Consider the following 25,478-nt stretch of genomic DNA (forward strand, 5'->3'; position numbering starts at 1 on the left):
GGAAGTATCGTTTCGGAGGTGAGAACTTTTGAAAATCTAAAAATCTGTGATTGAACGGAATTGATAGTCGATACGGTCCAGTCATGTGCTCTAACGAATGTCGAAACCCAAAATGTATATTTGAGTGTCTAGCAAGTCAGTCACGTCCAGTGAAAATCGATAGACGTTTAACTTGGTCATCAAGGCAGGCTATACAGCTGTACCAAATGTACCTATATAATATGCAGATCGTATAAAAAGAATAGCTATGAATATCAATAAATATATTATGACTTAATTATTAATCATATAATTTATTCAAAGTAAATTTAAGCTACCTTAGTGATGTGACAATCAAGATCGCATATAAATCGTAAATGTAATCACAGACATGTCTGTAGCACACGAAATACGAATACACTGCACAATTTCTGACATATTTAGTTAAAAAATAAAAGATTTTTACTACATTATGTTTTATACATAATCCAGTATAGATGATATCATATGATTTAACAACATCGACCGGCCTGCACACCTCACATAAACATACAATATACACGTAATCGGGTGTTTATTTTGACAATATAATATCTGTGGCTTACACGAATTGTGTGCTACATTAAATTTCCAATTACCAATATGAGAGACCTACGGTTTGGTTTGACCAAAAGATTCATCGAATTTGCAATATAACACTCAATGAGGAAATTCTGTAGCAAAAAACGTTGCAAACCGTTAGATAACGGAGAAATCATGACGGTCTGTCTGCTAAACGACGCTGCAAACTCCATGACCCAGCGTTTGGCATGTTTAGTTCTTTATACACCAGAACTTTGAAATAATAAAAAAAAAATTATTATGAAAAAAAAAATTGAGTTGTGTTATTTTAACAGACATGGAGACGGAATTTAGAATTGTTCAAACGTTTTGTTAAGTTACAGCTGTACAATCAGTATAACTCAATGTAAGCATGCAGCTTGTGTAAAAAGAATAGCTAATATGAATATCAATAAATATATTATAACTTATTTATTAATCATTGACGGATTTCAAAATACGAAAACTGATAAAACTGATAAGTAGCAAACACTTGGGAAATTTGAAAAGTATCGGGAAAAAATGCAAAAAGTTCGAGTGGCCGTACAATCAATGGGCCGCCGGGCTCTCGCTGCCCTAATTTGTTGTCACCGTATCGTAACCTACGTACACCCCTGTCGAAATGACCTAACTACGCTTAAACCTGCCTATACCTATGATTAGAGATACCAAGGTATGTCAAATCTACCACACTTAAGCTGTTTTTCCTCTGTAAGAAATATTGCATTGAACATTGTTTAACCGATTAAATTCATAAGAATTGTGTGTAATTAAACCTTAAATCGCATTTCCTTACTTATCTGGTGTGTATATACTTCAATTTCCATCAATAATTATAATATATATATATTTATTATATTTTACTGCATTAGATATGTATACAATGTTTGAATATACTTTATTCAAAGTTAATTCATACTGTTGTCGTGATGTGACAATTAACATCGCATCTAATTAATAAAGGTTACCTATCATGGATTAAATAAGAAAATTAAGCCAGAAGATCATAACACCATTTTTTTTGAGTCTGTGACGAGGATTTCCATGGAATGTAGGTTATTTATGAGTGGATTGTGTTAGTTCTCTAGTATAGAAAAAACCGTTTGTAAAAAAATGCAGCTTTATTCTCAATTGGTTTATTGCCAAGGTCATTATGGAGAGTTAATATAATGACAAAGGGAGAAGCGTGTGTTATTTTGCTGAGTTTTATGTTTCACATTTCTATTAAAATATTATAATTTGAATTTTGTACTGTTATAGTTGTACTGTTCTATGTTGGGTAAACGAGGGTACCTAACTATGTTTGGTGAACCACACATTCAAGCTGTATAAATATAATCATTTTAAATATTATAAACTTTTGCTACACGATGATATAATTGGTTTATTATCACGATGACTATAGATACTGCAACTTGTTATTATAAAAATATAAAAATTATAATTTTATGAAAAAAATCTGTTAACATTCGTCCACTGCAGTCAATCGAGTTAAGTTCAATTCTGTGCCTGAAATGTTTGATGGATTTTCAATTAACGCAAAAACATGTATTGAAGGTATAAAATATCATATTTATACCAGTCCACACAATACACTCCACGCCATCATCCCTCCTTCGTGATTTACTGCAGTTTATATTTGGTATAAATGTAATAAAATGTATTGTGTCAAAAGTGCAAGTGGTAGGTAACTGGTTATAGTGGTATATAATTTCCCTTTGCTATTTCTTTCTTTAATGTGCTTTGATGGTTTATAAGAATTATATCGATCGGATTAATTGGGGTCTGGGGAGAGTATATATAATTCTGGCACAGATGCGGTCGGTACTGTTGTGGTCACAATACCTTTTTGGTGGCACTTGCGGTCACTCATTTTTTATACATATCAACTGGTTTTACAATACTAATATAATGATAATGATTTTAAACAATATTTTTTGTTTAATACAATAAAATAAAGGTCAAAACGAAAAATTTAAGATGATGTACATGACGACTCTTCTCGCACTCTTTTTCTTACATTATTAAAATATAGTTCATTTACTTCACTTGCTGCCATATCAGGTTTACATAAATGCTCAGAAAGATAATTATTTCTTTATTTTTAGTTCTCATACGACCCATACATTTATTCTTTTTTTTATTCAGACATACCCAAACTGTCCCATTTTCATTTTGTCTGTATTTTCTGAATTGTTAACCATTAAAACTTGCTAAGGGCTTAGATTTTCAGATGATGATGATCCTCTGAGGAGAGCTGTGTCTTTAGTTAACAGTAAAACTAATTAAAACATTTTTTAATTGAGGTTTTTGTTTCCGTTATATTTAACTTTCAGGAGCTTACTATGTAATACTGTATAATTTTTAATTTATTGATACTTAATGTGTTATATATATATATAAACATTAAACATGTTAATATGTATATTCATTAATATGTACTACAATGTAAAAGCCGTATGGCGTTAAAAAAAAAAAAAATAATTAATACATATTATTGAAATTAGGTACATACACCGCCTATTGTGCCACCCGGCATAATACGCGGTCTTACGATGTCCCCTTCGAGAGTGTTTTGACGAGATTTTACTGTTATATGATGAAGTATATTGCCAGTTTAAAGTCTAAAAAGTGCCGGAAATATATTGAATTTTTAAAAAACTCAAAAGACGTAATTTACGTACGAATAAAAGATATTTAGCGAGCAATTCACAAAATACAAAATATACCAGATACACAATTTACAAAAAAACTTTAATATGAGACGCAATTTACAGCGATCATGATTTACCCAGGGCCGATTCCCAGGATACATTATGTTTTGAAAAATGTACCTAGGTACGCATTGAATTTTCCGGCTATTGGTTTCACCTTCCCTATAGGCTTAAACAATCCCAGCACTAATAGAATGAATAGGACTAAACAAATAAACAATTTTACAAACTGTTAATATACTGTTGTCACTAACTCATTATACTTATGTAAATATTGTTTATTTAATTTATATTAACTTAAGTGTATTATTTAAAAGCATATCTAGGTCACACTTAAAAAAAAAAAAATGTATTGGTCCTGTTTTATTTGTTTGTTAGAACACTCAAGATAAAGATAGTCTAGACTCTCGAGGTACCGAAAATTAAAAATAATTGTGATATAAAACTATAGAAGTTTAGAATAAAATATTGTTGTGTAAAAAATGTATAATAAAGTGGACTTGGTAGGTATATTAATATTATGTCAAATTTTAAAATTTGTCTTTTCAAAATAGTAGGTAATAATAATTTTTTTACATAGGTAGTCATGGAATTATTATGTTTCTTTTTTTACAAAGTCGGAGGAAAATAAAGTTAGTGTAAAATATTTAAATATTATTTAAACAAAAATAAAATTGTTCTGCTGTATAGGCTAGTCTAAAATAAGACCTATAATACCATATTATACCATAATATTGGTGCTGCATGCAACTGTTCAGTTACTAGTTTACCACACTAACCTGAGCATGAGTTAGACCCATGGCGGTCCAACGCGAGAGGAAAATATAATACAATTGATTGGCGAAAACAAAAGGCTTATGAAATGATTTTGATGAATCGGTCGCGCACAGGTTTACTCCGATACATACCGTGGTCGTGGTGTACGCGCACATGGCGTTGGTACATCATTATGATGATGATGATGTATTGTAATATATTACGTGCACCTAACCTATAACCGTTATGCTGCAGCGGGTGGCCAGTTACCAGCTATATCATATAGAAATATAAAATATGCGAGCGCGTGTGTTTGATCTGAAATTTCGTGAGCCATATATTCATACTGATTTGTTGTTTTGTTTTTGCATCCTATACTCTTATTATTGTTACTTTTATATGGTATATATATAGGCATATGTACGTTGTATATTTGTGTTTTATTGCATTTGCATAACATACATTTACTCCTGCGGAACAACAAGAAAATATTCAAACAAACAGTACACTTTTCGAACAACATAATATACAATATACATATACATCTGGTCCCTGGTGTCTAGTGTCTACTGTCTAGGTAGGTAGGTACCAATCATAATACTTTGCTTGTATTATGCTTTTAATCGGTCTGCATACATATAGACATTACATATAGTCGTCACCGCCACCGATCCCCTTAACTAATTTTTAAATTTTATTACAACTCAAAAATCTTTTTATTCAACTCATTCCATAAAATATTGAACAAAAATTGTAGTTTTTAAATTGTTTTAAGAATCTTCCTGTTTGATAGAACAGCGTAGGTATACTGTTCTATAATTCCATGCTTTTCACTTAAAAGAACAAGCAGGGGTACGCTAATAGAAATCTCGACTTTTTCTAAGATATAGTTATGGTACTCAGCCCCTCCAGTCACCACCCACTCACCAAGTCAAGCACTGTATGTAGAGTATTTTTTTTATTATTTCTTTTGTTTAATGAATAATATAATACTACCGCATCATCGACTTAGCACTGCAAATCCACTTTGTGAGAAACGTCGTGTCATCGTAACTTAATGAATGAGATAAGCAGTAAGAATGTATAAGAACATTTTATGCGAAGTCAACCGATTAAAGTTAGCTCGTTGCACTAAAGTTGAGTTGGGACGAGATGTATAGCGTGTGAGCCGATGAAGCGAGGAGGATGTACCCAGGTACGCACGTTTTCTATTTTTCTCGATTATTCAATTTTCCAACACCAGTGACCAGTGTCTGCTTGTAGTGGTGCAACCATGGACCATGGTGTATTATGTAAGGAGGGGGTTAAATCAAGAAATGTATATTTTTGAATTTAAATGTCATTATGTTCAATAATTATGATAAATGATAATACATACATTTTTTTCTATTGCATAGGTTAGTCAAATAAAACAATTAAAACATTTTTGTTTCTTAACGAAATATTATTCTGTAAGAGTGGGGGTGGATCCGGAGACCTGCTCATTCATCGGTGTGTCACTATCTGTTAAAGAGTGTTTTAAGTTATCAGCAATTTCTTACTTTTAATTTGTTTTTCAATAGATTTGCAGTGCTTTTCAAATACCCTATGGCTCTTTGTCATCAACCTTTGTTGAGTATTTGAGTTGAAATAAATATTTGAACTAAAAAGTTATAATAATACTCGCAGATGTAACTATTATACTATCTTAATTTATGTACCTATCTAGGTACCTATATATCCTCATAATTGTTTGTGTACTTTTATAGAATTGACAACAAAGTAAGTAGATATATATATATATAGATTCAATTCAAACAGTATAAAATAATAAGTAATAAATAATATTTACTTAAATAGTTTTACAATTTCATAAAACTTGTTATTAATTGAGCTAATAATCAAGTTGCTATTTTTCAGTTTAGGTTTTAAAAATGAATAACGTTATTTATTTAGAGATTAAATTAATTTTTAATTATTATAATTTTTTCACAATAAATTGAATGATCTAATGAAAAAAATTGTGGACTACTGAACACTGATTCAGTGATACAATTAGATAAAGTTGGGTCACAAATTCTCAAAAAAAATAACACAGAGTAACCATTTCTCAATTTGTGTTCATTGCAAAAGTGTTAAATAAATTATTTTTGGGTTAACTTACAACAATAAAAGGTTATCCTCATAAACAACGTTCATATAATTATATAAATATTCAATGTATAATCAACTAGAACGTACCAAAAACCTGCAAAATAGTATTAGGTACGTTAGTGTTTATGACTCAAATTCTTTCAATCTTACGTTTTAAATTGCTTCTTACTACTTCTCTATAATAATTGTTTAGTGTAATTGTTCGAAATATTAAAATTTTATCTCATAATCAAAATATTTAAGAAACATATTTTATTTGTACATCTGAAGTCCTAAAATGAGTATCACCAGATTTTAAAGTTCGAAATTCTATACATTTTAAATTGTCTATATTTATAGTTTATACATTGTTTACTTTGACGAAAAAAACTTCGAAAAACACTAAAAACACTAGAAACACTTGAACATCCATACTGATATTTTTGTAGGTACCTAAAGTCAGTAATTTGGCACTGTTTAAAAGTATTCGTATTATCGATTTACCTATCTGCAATATACGACAATTATTTTTGATACATTATAAGTTATAACCCTATAAAATAAATATTATTTATGAGTCGCAGGTAAAATGTATTTTAAAAGTGTGCAAACGAGTTGCGGGTACAAAAAAAGAGTTACACGGAATATTTATTAACCATTTGTTTATTGATTTAAGATGGTAAACGTCCGTTTTGAACCATGATTGTACTTTAGGAAAACAAATGGTCAGGGGGTTTCCGTAATAATAAAACAACAACCACAACAACAACAACAACAACAACAACAACAACAATAATAATACTACTATACTAACAATAATAATAACAATAACATATAAAATATTATGAAATATTAATATATCTATACTATGCAATGTAATATATTTTAAAACCTGAACCTACATACCTATATCAACTAATAATTATTACATACAAGTGGTGAACCAAATTTGATGAATAAAGTTTTAAGGTAAACGACCGATCGTTTGAGAAGGAATAATGCGTAGGTGGGTACGTACCTATGTACATAATGTATATGTCATACATGTGTATTGTGCGTGGGTATAAGTATAATAATACGTGTAATATATTATATTTATGTATAAACTTGTGCAGTTGTGCTGCATAGGAGGTGAATTTGTACGGTTGACTCTCGGGTTTCATCCACGCGCATTTCGAATATAAATTTTTTATGCATAATAATGAATTTACGGGTGGAAAAAATTGAGACAATTTATATAGGATGTAATACGCCTACATTATACTCACGTGCAAGGAAGCTCCGAGGCAATTGCAGTATAATGTATGTCTTAGAGTTTTATGTGTGTATAATAATATAGTCTTTGCCACCGTGTAGTATACTGCAGTGTTTCCGGGTTTATATCGGTATATTATGTAACATGTGGGGGATTGGGGATTTACACATTCTACACTGCAGTCATCAATCTTCATAATATTATTAATATAAAACATGAAATAAAACCATATGACGACATATATTTTGTAAAAATCTGAATCATATAGTAGGCACATAATTTTTTTTTGCATAATTACAGTCGATGGGTATGTCTCAACATTCAAAACATACCCTAATTAACTCCACGCCACATCGTCTTACTGTACAGCTTATAATACAATAATTATTTTATTGATAAGTCCTTAAAATTATATTTTAATGAAAAATGGATTTCCCCTAGTGGTCTAGTAGACTTTTCATCCCCCTAAATCCTTAATTTGATATGTCACACTGTCACACGCGATGTTTCATATATTTTCTGATGACGGGCTTCATGCCGCGTAACACCGACATTTGAAAATCTAAAACATCGCATGTGACAGCATGTGACACATCAAAATAGGGGTTTCGAGGACGAAAATCCTGGATTGAGATATGTATAAAGTTAAACGAAAAAACTGTATACTGCAAGTCCTGCATCATTCGTGAAAGTGAAACGCAAAATAGGTTTTCGATTCTATTCAACCACGTGCAAGAGGGCATTGTCAAAGTTTTGTCAGGAAAACTCTCAAACACATTGAAACACCATAAATACCTATACAATATTAGTGTATCCATATAAGTATTAAATATTAAGTATACATGACGAAGTTATGCTATTGCAGTATTGTTTATACCTGTATGAGCATTATATAATATTGGCTATTGTGTTTGTTCCGATGCGTGTACACATATTATTATAATATGTATCCACAATAAGTTCGGTTGTCCACATATGATAACATAACGATACTTCCGTACACTTAACAACAAAGTTTCTCGGGTAACGGACGGCGGCGACAGGGTTCGAGAAAAAAAAATCGTCAAACCGAGAATTTTCGTCCCCCTTACACCCGCCGTTCACATCGTCCGGCCTTTGTATTATAATCGCATTTACTCGGTTCGTGTGCGCAAACCACACTATATGTACTCGCTGCGGTATAATAATAAATTCACGTCACGAATATATGTATATTGTATACATATTATATTACAGTATTTCCCGTATATGTGCGTACTGCAGAGTATACATATAGATTATGTACCTATATATATGCAGAAAACAGTCGACCTAAACACATTTTTTAAATTCTCCGAGAAAACAAAAGACGGTGTCGTCTCTTTCTCCCTCGTCACCCTCGCTACAGCTCTTACTCACTCTCACCGCTGCAGCCTTTCTCTGCGCGGGGAATGATTATCCTCATATTTTGTCCGCGGTCTGTGTGGTAAAGATCTTTTTACACTTGACGACAACCCACGCCTCTGACTGCCACAAAAAGCGTTTGTTTGACCAGTGCATACACACACACATACACACACACACACGTATATTATATATAGACTGAAAGAAGCTGCGGCCTGCAAGTACAATAGAAACCAGTTATAAAAACGCCGAGGGACCAGTAAAAAAATATTTGCACTTTATCTGATGACTGTTCGAACGTACGATACTAAATAATAAATAATAATATTCAACATAATGATACACCGAAGATAGTATTTTAATAATTATAATAATAAACAAAAATGTTAACTACTAAATTTAAGTATAAAAGTAGTTTGGTATACTAAATATTATAATAATTCAGATACTGGCTTTTTTTTTTTTTAATTGTAACTTTAGTAATTGCTTTGATTTGTTGTTAGATCGAATTGTACAATAATGAGTTCATTATAAGTTATAAATTATTATGTGTACTTATACATTAAGCAGCTATAATTTTAAAACACATTTCATAGTAAGTATAAGTATTTACAATACACGTTTATCTACACGAGATAACAATGAATAATAATAGCATGCTATTTTTTGCAAAAAAATAATACTAACAAATATCAGTAGACACGTGTTTGTGAATTGAAAGACACAAATCCATTGGTTCGCTCGTTGATACGACGTGTTCGTCAGCGGAACAGGACGTCTCGCGAGAACACTTGGAAGTGGTGAGGCACCAGAACGGGAGGGCCCGGATCGTCGGCGGACGGCCACCTGAGCGTCGAGTACATCTTGACGGTGGACCGGTGCCGAGGCAGGACGGTCGTCAGAAGTACGCAATCGACGGTTACCCGGGCCCGCGGGTCAGTGAACCCATGAAGATGACAAGCGCGCGTCTCGCTGTCGTTGTGCACTGTGCCTAAGGTGTACGTGTAGCCGTTGGCCGGTGGTTTCGCCGCCCATGGCTCCGACGACAGTTCTTCCACCGTCCGCGACACGTACGCCGCTTCGAGCGCGTAGTACTCACTGTCGGCCTCGTACGCCGATGGCAAGGTCATCAGACGGACTTGCATCCGCTTGGATTCGACCACCACAGCCGTGGCCGCTTCACCACCGTTTTCCGACCACCGACGTAGAAGTAACCGCAGTCGTAGTCGCTGCATCATCTCGGCCGTCGGAGCAATCTGTTCGGCCAGACATCTTTGGACGTCGGAGGCCACCGCGTCACTGTCCACCGACTCCGCCGGCGCCGCAGACGTTGGTCGTACGTCTTCGAACAGCGATCGCAAAACGTTTTCGCACATCGGCCAATCGCAGTCGACGTCATCGTCGTGGTCCAGACCCTCAGCAGCAGGTCGCTGCATCGTGTTTCGAGCCGCCGACGGGTTCCTGCAGCAAATGACAAACAATTTTTGTTATTTTGAAAAATTTACCATGTCTATTGGACAATACAATGAGTAAAAAAGATGATTGACAGAACACGTATGTAATAAAAAAACAAAAACAGCACATGAAGCACATGATGGGGGAAATCATCCAACGATGGTACCCTCTGGTAATTTTGTTTTATTCGTATTGATTTAATAGGCCACGACACCAGTTCCTCTCGAGGGTTGTCAGGAAGAGCATGTGATGATAGGGGGACACTAGAGGATTGGGATGGTGTTGTAGCTTAGAGTGAAATCTGTTATATACTATAATTTAACTAGTAGGTCAACTGTTGCAATTTTTAAATTTGTATGTAGTATTTTATCTGTTACGTACCAGGGGACTGAGGCTATTAATTGAAGAGAGATGGACTGGTAGGTTTGGATGGTGCAGATTTGGGATGGTCTGAGGCATCCCTAGAAAACAATTTTAAACATTTTTTTTCGCTACTGTCTCACATGAATGAATTAAAAAAAATGTTCAAGGCGTATGCGAGTTGTTTGATTTATTGTAACGCAATCTTAGATTTATTAAGATAATATTAAGTACTATATTATTATAATAGGTACGAGGTATGGCTATATATTACTTACAGTCATACTAGGTGAGTACATATATTAATCTGTATAATATGTTTCAGTGTAGTCAAATCAAACTCAGTTTAAAGTGCTTATAGCGAAATTTACTTCCTCTTAGTCAATGCTAGTCAAATAGGTAAGTACCTTATTTGTTATTAAAACATTTTGCGTGTATCGTGATTGTGGGTGCAAATTAATATAAATAATATATGAACCATAAATAATAAATACTTTTGACCGCTAATATATAGTGGGTGGAATTCATAATTGTATTCCCATTCGTCGGGTGAAATGTATATATTTATACGTATTATAAATATATTTTCACTTTCTGCAGTATGCATCATCGCGTAAGACAGAAAGACCTAAGTAAACAATTCTACAACCAAAGGTTAATATTAAATTTTATCAAAGCCCCAAGGTAAAGTGGATATAATGATATTTCAGTTTAGAAAAATGTAACATAATTCAAGATATCTCAAAATATGCCCTATAGCAGCTGTTGTGTATATTGTACACAGGTATTATGTATAATGTCATTATCACTATACCTTTATACTCGTGTATAAAAACCAATATGTATATTAGGTATATGATGGCTTTGCATTTTTTGTCTCATCCCTGAAAAAACACCCTAAATCCGGTACCGAGGATTACACGTATACATAGAATGTAAAGCCGTGTACCTTTCAATACTTGTTATCTATGGTTTTAAACGAACCCCATGCATATTATATATTATGAATGTATTACAGGTCGTGTACATACTCGTATGAGGAGTGAGAACAGTTACGGTAAGCTTTTCGGGCTTTTGTCGAGTTGATTTTTAATGATTTGCTAGTGCCTACGAAAACAATACTATGGTGATGTTTAGGATTATAATTTATTCGTATTTTGAACTCATAGCACTCCTATATTTAATTAAAAATATTTTCTCTTATATTAGCTAGACGCGATCCATAAGTGGATACATTGTAATTATTTCATTTCTTTAATTACCTACTGGATAATTATCTTATTTTTTTCTCCAAATTTTATATACCATTGCCGGATTCATTTCTTCGATGATGGGAATGCCGAATATAATAAGGAGTTTACGCTCTATTGTAAACCGTAATAAATATATATATATAGAATATGAGTGTACAATAATAATAAACGGTATTCTCGGGGTGTAAAAATGTACACGATACCGTGCGATAGACCGCGCCCATCGAATAAGTATGGCTCGCAATTTTTGCTCGGTATTCGCGGTTTATATGGTTATATTATATAGGTTTCCAAATTCTTAAGATGTATATATCGCATACGACGAACTCGGCGAACCTATATAATTCCTCCAACCATCGAGCACACGCCAGGGCAGATCGCCTAATAAATCGATTACTTTGGTTACCTATATACCATAGGGTGTACCACAAAGTTCTGACATATGGTCCATTATATGACGTCCATATGGTATATATGTCAGAACTTCGTGATACACCTATATATAGGTACAACAGCGTATATTATGGTTATTTTGAAGACGATCGTTTTTAGGCGTTACGGCGGTAATATTGTATAATGATTAAATTGCCTTTATAGAAATGAGTGTTAAGACGCGCAGGCTATATATAATATATTATGTATTAAAATTAACATAGATATATATGTAGGTATATAACACGATAAATTCATTATGCAGATATCGTAGTTAAGCTCGCCGAGTCATTAATATCGAATCACCATAAACCACGCATAATAGGTAAAACTAGACGTCTGGGTTATCTCATTAATAAACTCAATGAAACGAGTCGGTAATTTATAATGAAAGTTTACGGAGCTGGAAATATTCACGAAACAATAACTAGGTACCTACCTATTTTCCCCGAGTGCGTTTATGTACGGAATAATATATACTTAACAATCGCGTGTATAGGTATAGGACGACCTGTATAATGTGTATAATAGTAAACATAGTTTCTAATAATTATTTTTCTACGCTTTTTTGTTGTTGTACGAAATTGACGTCAGTCAGCGTACAAACACGTTCGAGTGGAGCAGTTACGATACACACATTTAGGTATATAGCTGTCTATGTATTATATTATGCTCAATATAAATCGAGAGTATAGTCTAATTACGATCGTTATTACAACGAACCGCCTATGTCTAGAGATGGTTATAAACGATCATACCTTACCAGCTGATTATTATACATACCTACTCGTGACGTTTTTCAAGACTTTTGATAATATTATACACCGATACGATGGATGGTTTCAATAACGATTTCCAATATACACACATTTAACGATATGCACTCGAGAAATCCACTCGTCGTTGGCTGTCATATAATATGGTATACATATATTATTATGATATGAATTTTTCAATCGACGTGTATTGGTTAGGTTAGCGTCGTGGCTGTAATGCTATATTATTTATTTTATTTTATATTAATATTATAATATGGTTGAAGGTACACACGGAACGTCGAGTGGAGTACATTATACATACCTATATAAACACGACGGGGATTATTAAAGAATAAAGAGTTAATGCAAAACGTACGCAATTATGCGACAAGTGTTATTGTAACGTTTCGATCGAGTTAGTTATAATATTATAACGACGTCTGCACCGCCGTCGAAGCATATTAAAAAAAAAGAATAATAATAATGAACCCATATAATATAATACGGAATAAATAATATTACACATAGTTATATAGATGGCGATGGAAGGGAAGGTATCATATATTTATATGGACGTACTATTATGAATGTATGTGAAACGAAAATGATTGATATACATATTTTTACTGCCAAGAATGACAATAATTATGAATATTGACTACGCGTATTTTTAAAGTGTATACTCGAGTTAGGTATATGTATATAATAATAATACTGTCGGTATGTATATAATATGTTTATGTATATTATATACACAATCATTATAATATATTACATGAACGCAAACAATAAATATCTCTACCACTAGATCCTTTTCCTAAAGATTTTTCCCCGTCGCAGCCCCGCAAAGTATAATATTATAGATTCTATATAATATATAGAATGTCGACGTCTGACACTGCCTTATGGGTGTAACGGTTCGAAGGGCGAAGAGGGGTAGTTGAATTGATTTTTGTGGTCAACAAATATTTATTATTTTGATGCTTTATATGCGACGACATTATACAGGATGGAAGTACAAGGAAGTTGCCGGAATTGAAAAGGATGTATAATAATAATATTTTATAGCATATGATTATTTTATTCCTAGCTAGCACATAGTCAATACTGCTCTTTTGATATTTCTATTCATGTATGATATTACTATGCTGCTCTGCAATTTGAAGGGTTCTACTACCAGTTAGAATAAGGCGTGTTACCGCCTACTTCAAAAGATTATAGGTGGATACATACCGCGGAGCGAGGTTAATTTTTGGCTTAAACGGAATGTTGACCGGAATGGTCCAATTAGAGTTGGCTTTTGGAAAAACTATTTAAGCGGATTGTGCCGAAACGTTTCAAACGGATACACAAATCGGATCGGATAACGTGGCATTATAATTATATATATATATATTGCATAATAATGTAGTGGGAAAATACTAGTTTGAATTCTCTGCAGTTACTGGTCCGGTTGACGGGTTTTTTTTTCTTCCTCCCCGTCCCTAAAAGGAAATAGCTGCACATAAATAACAAAGATTTGAATCAAGGGTAGTATAATAAATTATACAATTTTAGCCAAACGTGGTGCAGCGTGGTTAATGATCGAACGAATTTGGTACTGCTGAGATCCTATATATAATTTTTGAATCCGTTTTTGGACGAATATCGTTTTAAAATTTCTCAGGCCGTTTAAAATAGTTCTTCGTGTTGGTACATAATAATATACCTACACTGTTTTATTTATTTTTTATTTATTTTTTATATATTATGTTCGAACAATATATTCCCCGTTATAGGTTATACGTTAACTAAAAATCTATACATATTGCCGTACATCTATATAGTTCCTTTAAATAGAGAAAAAAAAGGGATTGTGTGAAAGACCTCGAGCTGACAACGACCATAATATATACCGCCACGAGGACGAGACGAGATCGATAATTTTGCTGCACGTTCGGTGGTATGAGGCTTTACAACAAGAGTATTGAGTATAGTACCTACCTACCTACCTTTATATAATATATTATTGTATGTGCCTAATGAATAATGATATAATATAATATAATGTTATGAAAACGTGATAATGTATATTTGTGATTGATAATAAATACTATGTGTATTGTATAATGTATATATATTAGGCACGAGTGATTTGAGAGAAAGAGAAAAAAACATATTGGTACAGATCATAATTATTACAGACAACATTTTTCGTTTAGCCCTCATCGCATTGACGAGTATTGTTATAATACAGAGCTGCGTATTATTAAAATCGTTTATATATCGTTTCGTTTTTTTATCGTGCTGTGCCATCGCGTTGTATGTGCAATCGGATAAAAAAAGCACTTTAAGTAGTTTTACGTGAACTACGAGCGCCGAGTGACGAGAGTTGTGATGTATTAAATTTATAATTAAACACAAAAAAGTTCCAATGAGTGGACTCCAATCATTAACTGCTTATCAGCTCGAGAAATAATGAATGAACCTTACCTAATTAGTACTTTAACGCGATGCGCGTGATTATTATTAGAACTAATAATTCACAGTTTTAACTTTTATACATTTATGCGAATTGCAAGCCCATTTATGGGATCCGTGTCTACACCTTCCGGAAGATTATCGAAAACGAACGATTAATAAAATGTTTTTATAATGATATGTGTTATGTATCTTATAGTCTTAAATAAATACAAGCCTGTTATAATTATAGTATAACAGTAGTTTTTCGCGCCATTAAAATAAACACCTAAGATTATTATTACCGTCATCTTTTACTTTTTAAATTAGTTTTTGTTACTTACGACGTCAAACTTTTTTCACGTTTATTTCACATAATCAACATTTTTAAATTTTTTATTGAGAACAACAACTTCAACAACTGGGTCATTAGCCTGTATTTACATTTACATTAACAGCAGTGTAAAGTAATTATTATTATTGGCCTAGTCATATATTATATACTAGAATTTACAATGTGGAGTTTTCATAAATACATTTTTAAAAAAAACCTAATTTACATGTCGTTCTGACTTATTTTCAGATTTTGGTATCAATTCCGATTAGTTTTAAAAATCTATGAATTGGATAAGTGTTTTGTTTCTCTTTCTCTGTAGTTTTTTCCTGCATTGTCGTAGCATGGTGAAGGATGTTTATTGAAGTGGCGGATAACGGGCAACAAAGAACTATATCTTTTATTGCAAAGGGTTTGACATATTAGCTGAGGTCTGAGTTAATCTTTATTATATATTTATATATGTCTCATATGAACATGTGTGAGGTTGGTGTGTGCAACGATTCTTGGTCTTGTAGTTACGATGGTTAAACGACGAGACGAGGAGTCATCGTATGGGTATCTACTCCATCTATTGAAATGAGTAACTCTTTTAGGGGCGGTAGCGAAGTCGAATTCGAGGGCTTAGCCGTTGCGACTAAAAAGCGTCACGGACGTGGCCTAGTCGACACTAAGGGTCCAATCAGACGATTGGATTTTGCTGGCAAGTGGCCGTGTTCCTCCAATAACGGGCAGTAAATATTCCGGAGTCGGCGAACTGGGCGAATTGACTGGTTGGCAAAAAATATCACTGTTTATCTACCACAATCTGATTATTTGTACAAAAAAAACAGCTGGTAGACGCCAGCCGAAAATATCCTGTTGGCTCTAAGGTATTTATGGACTACGGTAATAAATAATCATCAATTTTTCTTATCTGTGTATAATAATAATAAATTAATTTCAATAAAAAATTTTAGTTTTTAATTTTTCCTTCACAAACATAAGATTTGGCCGTAATCAATAAACTTTTTTTGATACCATTTGTAAAGAAGTTTCACTTCATCCCCACAATTTTTTATATTCTTTTTTTATTTCTTTGAGTTTGTTGGTGATGGGTATTTCACCCCGACATGATTGCCACATTATAACAGTGCGAATATTAATATTTTTTTATAAGTGTGGTTATGATTGTTGATGCAGGCTTTACTAATTTGTCAAATTTTTCATTATCTTTGATGCCATTCTATCAGAATTATTAGATCATTTCATTATACCCAAGCACATTCGGATTTGAGCACATACAATTATTAATACTTACGCATTTTACAAGTCAGAACACTGAGTGGTGGTCTCGTAGAATATATGATGAATTATTGAATTATAATTGTTTTCATTCATGCGCTGGTATACATTATAACAGTAACCACATTTAACTCGTGTTGATCAGAAATAGTCTATCAAACATTTAAAAGGGAAAAATTAAAGATTTTATAGCGATTCTAAGCGGAGCGATAAATGTATATTGGTTTACAATGGTATTTTATTATTATTATATGTTAGACCCTTAGGAGCATTAAACATGTAATGATTTTCCACTTTAAGGATTGAATCTAGTTGGTACTTTAGGGGTCAACATTAAAAGTATACATGTTTCAAGCTCAATTATTTATAAAATTGGACGTTTAAACGAAAATTAATGATAATAGTTATTTTATTGGAATTTAACAAATTTTTCCTGTATACCTACCAATTAGAATTTTTCACGAAATATTTGTATTAGTATTTCCTAGATCTGATACAAATTTAAAAAAATTTAGACCCATGTCTAGGTATTTATACCACGCAAATATTCATTCTGCGGAATGCACTAAAACAATAGTCGTTCTAACTATATGAAACAGTTGAAATGTAACTAACCAATATTTAGTTGTACTAACTGTAAACTTATAACTATAAAATAATAGTATCTGGAACTAAAAATATAGTTATGCCACAGGGCACAAGGAACTATAATTTACAGATAAAGTATCTAAAATTGAAATTGGATCAACCAAACATTTTTTTCCGTGCGTTCAATGGTTTCTACGGTAAAATTAAATTTAGCTATTATAGCGATGTTATGTGAAATAATATTATACTAATAATTATTAAACTGCATAATATGCGATTTGTTTTTGCCATAATTTAGTTCAACTTACCTACTGTATTACTAACAGAAAAGCAATAGAAGGAATTAATAAATTATAAAAAAAAAATTCTACTGTATACTGTTATTGTACATTGTACTGAGTGTATAATATGATAAATATGTGTTGTATCCGCAACGATGAAAATTAGAGCTGACTATATAAGTTGTGCTTATGCAAATGATTATTGTATTTATTGTGTTTTAAGAAACAATTTATGTCACCATGGTCTATGACCATTTAATTTTTAAGGACCTGTTGACTATTAAGTTCATGTATAAATGATAAACAGAAAATAATTTAATTTAGATTACAAATAATTGTATTATAATAATATACTCTTGTAGCTATATATGGCCTATGACCATTGCAAATACTAATTAGATTATACTTGTACACTGTTCAGTACAAGGTAAGTGGTACATATTCAATTATAATTATTGTCGTTATCAGAAATTTAAACCGATTAAATGACAATAGTATTTGTGATGACAAGCGGAGTGACTTCGCCCCTCTGTACGTTTTTACTTTTCAGCCCTTCCTGATTAAAATTCAAATCTTTGCACTAACAAAAACTGTCATGGGTTCAATGTGTAAAATATTTAATAGCTATATAATATATGTACCTATACGACATATTATTAATACGGTTATCTATATAAACGAAAATTTAAAATTTAAACATTAAGGTATTTATTGTGGTCTACTATTTATTGGGTATTATGTTGATGTGTTGACCTAATCATTGTACATACCTACCTATAATAATAAGTTGACAAAATAAATTGTTTGGTTTTAACATGACTACCTAATAAAATAAAAATAAATATTCAGGCGCTGAATATCAAGTGGGCCTCTCAACCTTGCGAGCTCATGGGTCATAGTTCCCTCTCTTAATCCAGACTTGAGGGTCTCAAGCTTTTTTTCAATACAACACAGTAACACACCTAATTTATATCGAAGTTCACGGCAACACGCTCGTCATAGACCAAAAAAAAATTACGCCAATCAACACGTATATACAACGTTGTTAGTAGTATTGTTATTATGTTTATTACCTATACCTGTAGGTTCCATAACATTTATTCATTTTTCATTTAAAAACAAATTAAACTGTTGTCTGTTAGTATACGTAACAAATGTTGTGTACTAATAAAAATTATTTTTTAGGGTGATACATCGGTTTGGAATAATTGCATCTCTGCGTACCGTAGAATTAAATGAAAATATCATTTGTTATTTTTGTTTTTAGAAAAGCTGAAAATATGACAAAAATTCAACTATATTATTATATGATGTCATTTTCTAATTTGTATCTGATTTCTTCATTCTCTGTTGTTAAAAATTAAAATGTATTATAACTTTGTTATGTTGATTTTTTTAGATTGTTTTAATAAATTCTCCAATTCACGACCGCAATGATACAATATTATATTTTTTGTATGAAGTTAAATTATCGTTTTGATACTTTTGAAACATTTAGTGTATCATCGTTATAATTTTATTGTTGTGTAAATGTTACATGGAAAAGATTGTAAAAATCAAAGCTCGTTAGTATGATTTGAACATTAGTTTTTGCATAAAATAATGTTGCAGGTGTATACTTCAGTTTTATTCTTACGATGAATTGCTCATTGTAAAGTTTTTGAGTCGAGTGGCTGTGCAGTAATGTTTCTATTTGCATAAATAATTTGTTTAAACCATCAAACTTAAAAGTTCAAATTGTTTAAAATAAAAATAACCATATTAAATATGAAATTGTATTTTTTTGGTACACAATATTCTTGTACCTTGGATAATATAATAACATATTTAAAAATTACATATTTATAAGGAAACAGCAAAGGAAGATTTGTATCCATTATTTAACTTTAATAGTTATTACTAGAGTACAGTCGAATAACCTATAACTTAGTCAATTTCATTTACCTATTATTTTTCAGATATACATATTATATAGTTTCAAATATCGATACATACTAATAAAAAGTTAATAATTAGGTATTTATGTAAACTATGTACTTAGATATTAATTATTGAACATATTTCAGTAGCGACTAAAGCTGAATTACAGATATTTGGAAATATCTCAAAAATTATTGTAGTTAAGAGGAATTTAAATTTTTAATAAATAAATACATTTTTTGAAATTAGTGTCTTCAATTTAATTAAATTTTATCAGCGCGTAATTTTTTTTTAGTGCACAATTTATATTTTTAATGCATACATTTCGCATGGTAATTTAGATCTTTGTTTTTGCATAATTAACTAGTTTTTATAGTACACACAAATCTGAAAATCCGAACAGTATAGAGAAAGTTTAATCTTGGTTATTTAATCTTAGAATTTCTTGAAAAGTACTAAAGAAAATATGCTTTTTCTTAAAAAAACCCAAAAAGACAAAAATCAGTAGTAGTATAAATTGTAAAAAAATTCATGAAAACTAAAAATTCGTAACACATACAGAAAATAATAATAATTAAATTCTTAACGTTATGAAATATATTTTGTACTTACGTTTTACTATTTTACACCTTTGACATATTATCATACAATGAACCAAAACAGTCATATGTATATAAATATAAATGTGTGTTTTAGTTATTACTTTAAATCGAACACAATAATATTATGTAAGCAGTGAAACAAACACATATGCCGTTGTTTAATTAGATGTAATTTAAAAAAAATAAATATTTATATAAGCTAAAACCTAAATCCCTAATTAATTTGTATTTCTTAAAAATCAAAACCGAAGCAAGAACCCTAGAAAACTAAGGTACCGACAGTCACTGACATTCAGAATTTATTAATAATATAGTAGTTTCCAATTTATCATCAATTGGCTTGAGATGTTCGCTTCCCACTAGATATCGAAGACGGACTTCGCAGTATACGCAGGAAAAGTTCATCGTATAATAAATTCACGAACAATTTCAACGATTTTATAATAGTGTACAAAATATATAATACATTAATACCTATAAGACTTTAAGACTTTCTAGTTTCTATACGACTGCTCGCTGAGAATGACGAGAAAATAAATAAATATTTGACGAAAATATACGTACAACAGCACACACGTGTATTATTAGATTGTGACTTATATTATGAGTATAAAAGAACGTCGAAATTGTCGGTGAAATCGATGACGAAACATGGTCAATATAATAGGATACTCCGTACACTGCAGCCCGTTCTGAGAGGGAAAAAATAAAAATGTTAATATGTGACATACAAAAACTATTTATATTGTCAAAAGACTATATACGACCCTCCATATATATATATATACCACTATATTTTGTTTAGATTCCGCTCAGCAACATACATTCTATGTATATATATATATATATCGTAGCCGGAGTCAAAAGCTAATATTATATATAAAATTCCTATTGTGTTCGTCCGCGATCCATCTGCAACAAACACCCTTGGGATTAGTTACGATGAGAAGAAAAACCGTCACATATTATACGAGTCTATAATATGGTATTCGGCACTTACAATACGTGTGTTCTATATTATTATGTATGATGAATACAGGTAGATACACCAGAATAGTGCACAAAGGATTTTTCCGCTTTGTCCATACAGTATATTATAGGATATCATGGCTTTCTATAATTTATGATCATAAAATATAACATATCAAGTAATGTTTTTTTGGTCAAATTTTTATTAATAATATAGTCAATAAAATAAAATAAATTATTAAATTTTAATTATTGATTATAATAAAAATAATTTATTAAAACGGCCAGAAACATTGTTAACAATTATTTATTGTAACGATTTAATTCTTCTTTTATTCTTTTAACAAAACATAATTTCATTAGTAATTATAACTTCACGTTTCTTCCACTGCTGCAGCTATGCAGATTGTGTTGACATATGGTTATTTTAAACGGACGTCTCACGTCTGAAAATCTACGACATGTATATATATATATATATATATATATATATATATATATATATATATTGCTTACAGAAAACGCAACGAGTGTGAAGTTATACCCTTCTCCCACATCATACGAAAACTTCCAAGACACTAATTTTTTCAGTTTACAGCTATTTGTAACCTAGTCGTTTTCAAGTTAAAGTTTATCTTAAAAGGGGTGGGGGCATTTGCCCTTCTCATCAAATAAATTCAAGCAAAATTAATTACTTTTGCTTTAATTTGTAACCAAATTTTTAATATTTGAAATTTCATCATAGCCAATATTGGCTTTCACATGGTTCCGAAAATCGTCCAAAATAATATGTAACTCATCAGTCATCACTGATCATATACTTCACAATTCGTAACTATCTATAGTTTGTAACAATTTTTTTTAGAATTTGTAATCTCACCCCATCCGGGAACTAATCAATTTGTTACCAACTTGAATCAAAAATGTATACTTTAAGATACCTATTTAAATAGTATAAATTCCAAGTTGCAAATTCAAATAAATATGGGGTTACAAGTGTTCTGAATGAGGTCTAGCTTCTTACACACCATGACCACGAGACCACGGACGTATACTTACTATTAATTATCTACTAAAATATATTATAATATAATAGGTATAGGTTGTTTTCACAGCAATTTCCGATCGGGATTTAAGATATGCATGTACCAACGAACCAACAACAAAATAAGCATTCTTGGAATATTTTAGGTATAACACTACCAGCATGCAAGGGTTTCTAAATTACAAGATTTTTGAGGAAGCTTAGCACGGTAGTTTTATATTAATTACATTTTTCTAACACGTGCCGATCGACTGCGGGCAAGTATATATACAATTTTGTGATGGTGGGGGGGGGGGGTGGAGGTTGGATCACTGCAGTGTGCTTACAAATAGTACAATTTAGGCATTTTATATAGATACTATAATATGTTGTATGTATAATGGTTTGCGTCAGCGTGTGCAAATAGTTTCATTGTATATATCTATTACAAGTATTTGAGTGTCATATTATGATATGTCATGAGTTACTAATTACTGTATATACTCTAAGAATCTATGACTAACAAGAATTTTTTAGAAAGGAAATAATATTCGTAATTTAAAAACTAAATAAAAACAAAATGGTAATATTAAAAACAAAGCAGAACAATTGATAAATTCAATTTAGCCGAGTGATGAAATATTGTTACAAAAAAAAGGCTTCCAAACGGCAGTTTTTTTTTTATTATATTATTATCGCGAAAAAAATAAAAAATGTTCATTAATCACCGAACCAAACACGATCTTTCGAGTGATTGTTTAAGGATATACTATAAATTTTAATAAAGTCCGACAAGAGTGTTCTGCAGTGGATCGATTTTATTCTGTAGGCCATTAAAATATTATGAACATTCGACTTAACGATAAAACATTTGAGATTATTTCACGTTATCAGAACAAATATTTTTGAGATTCCAGCAGTGCAGTTTCCCACACACAAATAATTTTCTATGAAATTCCTTTTGATTTTTGTCCAGTAATCTCGCAAATCGATAATATACGAAATAAATACATTTTGAGTATACGATTGATAGATCTAAAAATATCCCTACTATAGGATTTAACATTAATACATATTTATGTAGAAATCGTATTGACGTTTAATGGTTTGAAAACTATAGAGAGTGATTCACCAAGCATGCTCACCCAATTTTTTCTTTAGGGATGCAGTTATTTAAATCTGATTTTTGGAATACTGAAATATACTAATAAAGATCATATTTTCAAATTCTTGAAATTTTTTTGTACAATTTATGTAAATAAATATTTTCAAATATAACTTCTGTTTTTCAAATGACGTTTATAGTGGATATTTTTTTTTGAAAATTTTGATGTAGGTACTTAATTCAAAATTCAGAAGAGTAATTTCTCAGTTATCAAGATGTTTACTTCAAGGATAATATCCTTATAAGTAATAAGTCCAATAAGTAGTTTTACAAAAGTATAAAACAGATATACTTAGTAATGTAATATTGTATCTAGTATTTATTATACTTGGACCATTTTTACAAATTATTGATGTTGAAAAATTAATATTAATCGCCAACATTTTAAAATCACTATAGTCCCCATATTTTCTAACCCCATTGTCATGGTCCTATTATCTTTTATACGCAAAATTAAATAATTCAAAAACTACTTGTTTGAATTTATTGATTCTGATACGTTAACATTTTCAGAAAAATTATCTGGTCAATAAATTACATACTAAAAGGTGGGTTCTAATTTAAAAAAGACAAGTTTAAATCACCACAGGACCCTCCTAAAATAGGTACTACAAAAAAATTCCAAAAATCAGAATTTGAATAATTTTATTATTTAAAGAAAAAATGAGGGTGAGCGTGCAATGTACAATGTTCTTTTTAAAATATTTTATATTATCGTTTTTCTTCTTGTTCGAAAATAATATTATTACTATTTTAGTAAAAGTTATTCTAATACTCACTCACTAAAAAAAAACTAAAAAATTAGTTAATATTCTATGTAATAAGTAATACACACTATTTTGGTTGAAATGAAAATCAAAAATTTTAAAAATATAATATTTTTTAATTGATACGTGTATTGTATTTTAGAGCCGAGGAAAAGTGTTGGGAAATTGTTTAAACTAAATGCGTATATTTTTAAAATACTTAATAAATATAATATATGGTTTAGTTTTACCCTTAAAGAGAATACCCTTTATCCCAGGGCTTGGGAGTTGCAGAGGACTAAACCTGGATTAAGAGCTTATTTCGGGCCCTGAGCGGATAACATTTTACGTATGAGCTCAAATAAATACGTTATTGTGACAAACCATTGTACGATAGCAACATCGTATGATAACAATACGATGAGCAATTATTATAATCCATTCGTTATCAAATTGAAAAAAAAATCGGTCGACCGGTATAAAAGTTTACGGTACTTAATTATTCGCTCTTTAAAAACTGTACCGCAATAGTTAATAATAATATTTATACGAGCAAAACAAGAAGTCATTATTCGTTTAGACAGTGAGTTTTGGTTGGAGAAGCACGTCCGGGGTCCAAGTGTATACATATTACATATTATAATTGAAACTTTGAAAGCGATTATCTCCAAAAACGATTGAGTATTCACATGTTTGTTTTAATTTAGAGCAATGTTAAATTTATTTGCGATATTTTCGATATGTTTTTTTTCCATTAAACATAATAAAAATCAGACGATTTCTTGTAAAATATTTGAACATTTTAAACGTCAACACAAATTTACCTCACATAAGAATATTTTTATCTTTATGAGGTATGAATCATAACTTATGATGTACGTATTTTATTACCAGAACAATTATGGCTTTATAATAAATATAAACAGTAATATATGTATATTCTTTCATTACTTTTATTATTTTTATGTACCCGAAGTACCATCTGTTTTCACTTTTCCTTTGATAAAGAGGGAGGAAGGCAATATGAAACTTTTCAAGCACATATAGGTAGTGCCTTAAAAAGCGTTTC

General features: G+C 31.1%; 1 protein-coding gene across 4 annotated transcripts in view; it reads right to left on the bottom strand.

Annotated features, from left to right (window-relative positions):
- Positions 1 to 9,206: 9,206 nt before the first annotated feature.
- Positions 9,207 to 25,478, bottom strand: part of LOC111029948 — a 100,769-nt gene continuing 84,497 nt past the window's right edge. For all 4 annotated transcript variants that reach the window (XM_022309207.1, XM_022309208.1, XM_022309210.1 and 1 more), the window contains one exon: positions 9,207 to 10,260. In XM_022309207.1, the coding sequence (XP_022164899.1) occupies positions 9,561 to 10,235 (675 nt within the window). In that variant the 5' untranslated portion in view covers positions 10,236 to 10,260 and the 3' untranslated portion in view covers positions 9,207 to 9,560. The remainder of the gene's footprint in view (positions 10,261 to 25,478) is intronic.

Source organism: Myzus persicae, unplaced genomic scaffold, assembly GCF_001856785.1.
Source record: "Myzus persicae strain clone G006 unplaced genomic scaffold, MPER_G0061.0, whole genome shotgun sequence".
Taxonomy (NCBI): Eukaryota; Metazoa; Arthropoda; class Insecta; order Hemiptera; family Aphididae; genus Myzus; species Myzus persicae.